This window comes from Tinamus guttatus, unplaced genomic scaffold, assembly GCF_059628265.1.
Source record: "Tinamus guttatus ecotype Peru unplaced genomic scaffold, ASM5962826v1 Tinamus_guttatus_pri_ptg000023l, whole genome shotgun sequence".
In the NCBI taxonomy this organism is placed as follows: Eukaryota; Metazoa; Chordata; class Aves; order Tinamiformes; family Tinamidae; genus Tinamus; species Tinamus guttatus.
Window position 1 is genome coordinate 1,153,754 of NW_028288557.1, and position 6,619 is coordinate 1,160,372.

Genomic DNA, 6,619 nt, shown 5'->3' on the forward strand with positions numbered 1-6,619 from the left:
AACTGGGGACAATTCCTAAGGCCATTTTATCTCTAGTTCTGAAGTACGAACTCTTTTTCTGACCTCCTCAGTGCCTCCATCCGAGTCTGAAAGGTTTCAGGTTTCCTTTGGGTACCACAAAGGGAGTCCTGGATTCCTTAGAGCCACGTGCCCATTCGCGGTGCATATGCCAAGTTCTCAGCATCTTGGAGGATTAATCCCCAAGGCCTACCTGGGCATGCAGCGCTCCATTGGGACAGGAGCTGGACTGCATTGGGACTCAGAGATTCACAAGGATCTGCCGCCCCTCTGCTATCCAGCTCACACACAGGTGCTCCTGCACATCCCTTTCCTGGATCTGTATCGAAGCACTGGCACCTTTCTCTGGCAGAGGGGCACTTGAGGCCTGTTGCTGGTGACTGCCTTTTTCAATCCTCACCTGCATATCCAATTCTGGACAAGTGAAAATTGAATGAGGGCCAATCAAATACACAAACCACACAGTATTTTGTTCTTCCCCTTATGTGTTCTCAGTTAAATGATTCAGCATATTCCTTGTAAGTGGGGCCATCATTAGACTGCACAGTGATTTTTTTTTAAATGAGTAGCAGATGTAAAAGTAACACTTGAAGGAAGTTGAATGTCATAGTCCTTATGTAGAGGAGAATGGGGCGGGGGGAATTATGTGGAATTATGTGTCCCCATGACATTTGCTGGTACTGGTTTTGCTTGCCCAAGTTACCATGTTTTTTGATTCCTACATGCCTTGATTTTTTTAAATGCACTTCTGTGACTGCTGGTGAAAGACAACATTCTTAAAGCTATGTTACCTCAGCTATTGCATGAGCAGCTCCTGTATGATTTACCCCTTCTGCTGAGCAGCATCAAGCTCCTTTATTAACGCCCTTAGACTTCAAATCTGCTATAGCAATAAAGAACCTTTTACTGCACAATACAAAGATTCCTTCAGCAGGTATCTGACATATAGTTTTGTGAAGAAATGGAAAAAATACTGAAGCCATGATTCTAGAATTGTGAAGTAACTGATTCTGCATCTCAGAGAGCAGGAAGCCGTTCAGATACGTCTCCCTTACTCTTTGCAGCTTATACAAGAAGGCATTTTAAGCAATTTCTGTATAGGTTAAGATACACTTTGCATGCTAATTTCTGTACAATGAAGACTTGTGGGGAAGTGTGGGGACGCGTGGGGACGTGTGGGGATGTGTGGGGAGACCTGGGAACTCGTGGGAACACGTGGGGACGTGTGCAGACGTGTCAGGACGTGTGGAGAAATGTAGGGATGCATGGGGATCTGTGAGGACGTGGGGATATGTGGGGACGCGTGGGGATATGTGGGGACGCGTGGGGACGTGTGGGGATGCGTAGGGATGCGTGAGGACGTTGGGGACATGTGGGGATGTGCGTGGACACATGGGGATGTGGGGGGGGCATGTGGGGATATGTGGGGGCACGTGGGGACGTGTGAAGACGTGTGTGGACGTGTGCAGATGCGTGGGGACACGTGGGTACAGGTGGGGACATGTGGGGACCTGTTGGGACATGTGAGGACACGTGGAGATGCGTGGGAACGTGTGGGGATGGGTGGGGACACGTGGGGATGCGTGGGGATGCCTTGTGATGCTTGGGGACTCGTGGGGACGTATGGGGGCTTGTTGGGACGTATGGGGAAGTGTAGGGACACAAGAGGACACATGGGGACATGTGGGGATGCATGGGGACGTGTGGACACATGTGGACTCATTATCTTAAAGTAGAAGCATATTTTGGAAAATGAGGGATTTGATTGAAAATCCTGTTTTTAAATTTGTACAATCATATGACAGCAATTCATTCCACACAGATTTTACCAGGGTAATTCTTCCTAGGGAGGTATAGAAAACTTGGCTAAATATCCCAAAAAGCTAACAACACTCACCCTTAGCCATGCCATGAAGTTGCAGCATCATTGACTTTAAAAGACTACAAGTAAGGGAAGCAACACTTTTACTTTGTATACTTCATATAATATCAGCATTTAGGAATCCCAGGCAAGAGCTGTGCTTTGCCCTGTACAGGGGCAAACCACAACCACATGAAACAGACTTTGCCCTAAACACTTCACAAATTCCAAGAGGAAAACAATAGAAGCCTTAAAAAAACAGGATTGAATTCAGGTTATAAGACATGCTAATACACAGCTTCTGATTATCTCAATTACTAGACAACACTGGTTTTTCCTTCCTCCCACCTATTTTAGAACTGCGCTACCCTAATTCCTTTTCTCAGACACTGACAATCACGAAGTGATGCCAGGTTTCTGTTCCAAAATAACTCGGATCTCCTTGAGAAACAGGGTTCAAAGAATTACAAAAAAACAGGAACTACAGCTGCTTCAAGAAGAAACCCAGGAATGTTTCTTAGTCTGAACCTATCAGAATCAATAGTCTGAACCTATTAGAAGAATTAAGGTAGATTTTCCACAAAGCTCATTAGAATTTCATACTGAATTTGAACAGTGAAGCACATGTGCAATAAATATTCCATGAAACAAGCATTTCTCATCCTCAGTGTTTTCACAATAATGTGGTTCTAGAATTACTCTGTCCTGATATTAAAGACATAAGGACCGCAGATTTGCACTGCATCACTGAGGGAAAAAAAAAATATCTTGGAGTGATTAAAACTCCGTCCCTGATCAAACAATGAGCTCGGCTTTTAGGCTTTTACTTGATTTGCAGCTCTACCAGAAGCAAAAGTTACTTGGTGGGAAGTGGTTTCAAGAGCCCATACTGTCCCATCCAGTACAGAACCAGGGTCACTGCTATTATCTAAAAAGCATTGAACGTGGGGATCCATGGGGAACAAATACTCGAGAGTGACAACCACATTCAAGGTAAATGCTTGAGTCTACATTTCGCAAAACACCACTAAAATATTTGTAAAGGCAAAACAAGCAAAGAAACCAATAATTTCCTGAATAGCCACTGAATTTGAAAAGTCCAGTGTGAAAGTCCAAACTCATGTAGGGAGTATTTGATCTTCACGCTGCCTTCAGAAAACATTGTTAATGTTTAAGCTTCCTCCCATCGCCAAAGAAGTGAGATCAGAGAAGCTCTGACAGATAATCCCATATTGTGCACAGCCCCTGCCCACGGAACAGAACTAGACCATGCCGCCCACTGCTGATGCTGCCCTGCTAATTGGGATCCGTAGGTTGATTCCACCTAGGTCAAACAGAAACATTTAACCCCCACTAGCTCAGCCAGCCCAAGAGAATGGGGGAGTCCCTCTTACCATAGTGTTCAAGAGCAGCGGTGGGTGCAATGGGCTATTCCACCAGGTGTTAACAAGCTGCCCACTGCACTGAAGCCCATCCTAAGCCTTCACTTTAAATTCTTGGTGATTTCTGGTAATATAACCATAGGTTTTTAGTTTGTTATGTGAACTTACTATCATTTACTCATCTGGTGCGTAGCAATCCTTTATATCACACACACTAAATTTTACGTTTAACAAACAGCCTTAACTTCACCACACGATGGACAAAAGGTAATTCTGCTCTTTCTATGAAAGCTTCTGTAATGAAATCTGGGAGCACTTCCATCTTCCAAGATTTAATCCACACACACAGGGACAGAAGACCCTCCCCATATGCCAACAAAGTAATAATATAAAATCATAGGAAGCCCATTTAGAGAGACAGGAACATTAAAAAGGTGACAATACCAGTGCTTAAAGAAGCAAGTCGCTCACATGATACCGTGACTCTCTGTGCCTCTAAACCATGAGTTCAACCTCAACCTGAGTGCCCAGTAGCTTTCATCCCAGGAATAGCCCCATTCCTGACTTAGGAAACACACTAGTCTGCAGGACACTGGCTGAGGGCAAAATGTCCAGACAGCTTCCGAGACAAGATGGATAATAAGGTCAGGGTTTCGTATGTAACTCCTCTGGCAGCAGCGCCCCTCTCCCCCAGACCAGAGCTTACTTCTTACTGAGGCTTTTGCTTTTTCATTGAAGGCTGCTTAACTATTGAAGATAACTCTTATTAAGGATATTCCTAAGCAAGCAGAATAGGAGATACGGCAGGAGGCAGCGGGGAGGCTGCCGGCCTTCCCTGCTGGAAACCAGCCGGCAGCTGCTGTGGAGGGCGGCTCCCGTTCCGCCGCTTGCTCCTGCGCCGGCAGCAGCCCCCGCGCCGTCGGACACGCACACACAGCTGCCTCCTTCCCAGCTGTCCTCGCCGGCCACCGGCCGCTCCCGCCTGCTCTGCCCGGCCTCCGCGGCTCTTCCCACAGCAAAAGGAACAAACGGAAGCCCAGGGTAGCGCCGTGGTTGACCTGGCCTCCTGCTTTGCAGAAATGCTTTCTCATGTCTGGGCCAAACACCCTCTTCTCTCACTTTGGAGCATACACAAAACGTATTCCTACTCTCAGTGACTAGCAAGCAACATTTGCTCCCTTTTTTTTTTTTTTCTCTGGGCATGTAAAATTGCCCAGACTGTAATGGCAGTAGTATAACATTCAGTGCAGGAAAGCCACCAACAAGCTATTCCCAGAGGAGAGACTTACTGTATTCAGTAACGAGATTTCACAGAAAACACTTTATTTATGATTTACAAAATCTATTATTGTTTCCAGATAACAACAAAAATAAAAATCAAGAAGAAAAACCCAGATGTTGTCAGTAAAGTCTACGAAACCCTAAAAGCTTAGACTATTTTCACACCAGCAGTCTTATTTACAGCATATAATCACACTTGCTTAAACAGATATCTAAAATAACAACAATGCTCTGTACATGACTTGAGATTAGCTCTGTTCTGAGCATACAAGAGATACCATAAATTGGATTAAAACAAACCTACACAAATTTGCCTGGAACCCATACATCAAACTTACAAAGTTTAAGAAAGTCGGTTCTCTGAGGATTGGAACTCCAATACACTATAAAACTTTATTCCATGGGAGCCATTAATATGAAAACAAAACAAAACACAACCTTAAAGCTCACATAAACGTGACACAAAAATAAAGAACTACGCGGAATGAAATGCCAAACTGGTATCCATGTAGTTATGTCACGGATCAAGCTGGCCCATGATCTGTAAAATACTATCCTGACTCATCATAATTAAAAAAAAAAGCATTATTTTATCAAAAGAGTCAAATCAACTATGAAAGAATTATCAGAAATATTCGACATTAAGAGTCTGTGTTTTCTGTCAGTCAAAACAAATACATTTAACCTCCTTAAATGCCTATTGATTTAAGGTTTTCATGATTATGTGAAATCATGAAAGGATGTAAACAAGCATGAGATATTATAATGCCAGTATTACCTTATTCAAGCAGATTAATTCTTTCCAATTATTAAATTACACCCCTGGCCTGCTGATTATGTATAGTTTACAATGAATTCTAATTAGCTATTTGAAAGTGTTCAGGATGATAGCTGAAAAGTTGTGCATAAGAATCGGTGTCTGGTGCCACTTTTTGCCCCACATACTGGTGGTAGCTCTCGGCATGAAAGTGTTCCCGGTGAAGATGAATCCACTCTCTCTCAGTGCTGTATCTTTCTGCCTCAGCAAGTATTCTCGTGAGAGCCATGATATAACTCAGAGCCATCTGCAGGGTCTCATACTTGGAGAGTTTCTTATCTTGGCCCCACTGCGGCACTACCTTTCTCAAGCGGTCAAAGGCTGTGTTTAGTCCTTGCATCCGTCTTCTCTCCCTGGCATTTGCAGCCAGTCTCCTCTTGGCAGCGTTCTCCATCCGCTCCGAACCGCATTTCACGACACTCCTGCATGGGAGGTCTGATTCTAACCCCGAATCCAAATGACTGGATTTGCAGGTTTTCATATTTGATGCAGCTTGGGTTGCACACACACAGATTGCTTCTTAAGAATGAAATATGTAAAGAGTGATAGGGAAAGCAATTCTATAAATAGCTGCGTCCCTCTCAAGTTTCTTTCAAGGTATCAGATTGGAACAGTTTCATAATGTCTTGCGGGAAAAAAAAAAGGCTAAAAAAAAAGTTCTGCTCTCTGTAATCGTCTGAAAATTGCTTCTTATTGTTTAATAAAAGAATAAGCAGTCTGCAATGTCCGATGCTTTCATTCTCTTTGTTTCTTTAGCCTCAAAGAGAGAGAAAATAATGAAATTTCCATTCTCAAAATGTCAATTTCTGAAGAAAAAGGGTCCAATTTCTGAAGAAAAAGGGTCCATGGAATCCAAAAAAAAAAAAAAAGTCAATGGATTAAAAACACATCATTTCCAATGGCTATTTCAAATGGAAGAATGGAAGAAGCTCTGATTCAGCCTAGGAGGAAGTGTTTTGAAAAGATAAACTGTTGCAATCCAAAGTTATAATGTGGCAAGAGAAAGCAGGCTCCCTCCTGTCCTGACTCCCAGCAGCTAGCAATGACTGCGTCCTATGGACAAGGAGCGGCTTTATAGAAGCTGTGGAGACTAAAACAGGTGGTAGCAGGTGGGCGGGCGGCGCTTTGCTTCCATCCCAGTACCTTCCCACCCTGGGAACGACAGGGGGGAGGAAAGAAAGAAAGAAAGAAAAAAAAAGACCAGTAAAAACTGAACATTAGAGCCTTCATCTGTTGAGAAGTCTTCCAAAGCCATTCTGT

At 43.7% G+C, this 6,619-nt stretch overlaps 1 protein-coding gene across 1 annotated transcript; it reads right to left on the reverse strand.

The window, feature by feature from the left end:
* Nucleotides 1-5,350: 5,350 nt before the first annotated feature.
* On the reverse strand, nt 5,351-5,840 carry ATOH7 (atonal bHLH transcription factor 7). Its single transcript, XM_010227609.2, has one exon. It carries the CDS (start codon nt 5,838-5,840, stop codon nt 5,400-5,402), a length of 441 nt encoding a protein of 146 aa, XP_010225911.1. The 3' UTR covers nt 5,351-5,399.
* Nucleotides 5,841-6,619: the final 779 nt, after the last annotated feature.

Excerpts from the sequence above, each read along its gene's own strand:
- ATOH7 (XM_010227609.2), bottom strand. The coding sequence starts at position 5,840 with ATGAAAACCTGCAAATCCAGTCATTTGGATTCGGGGTTAGAATCAGAC.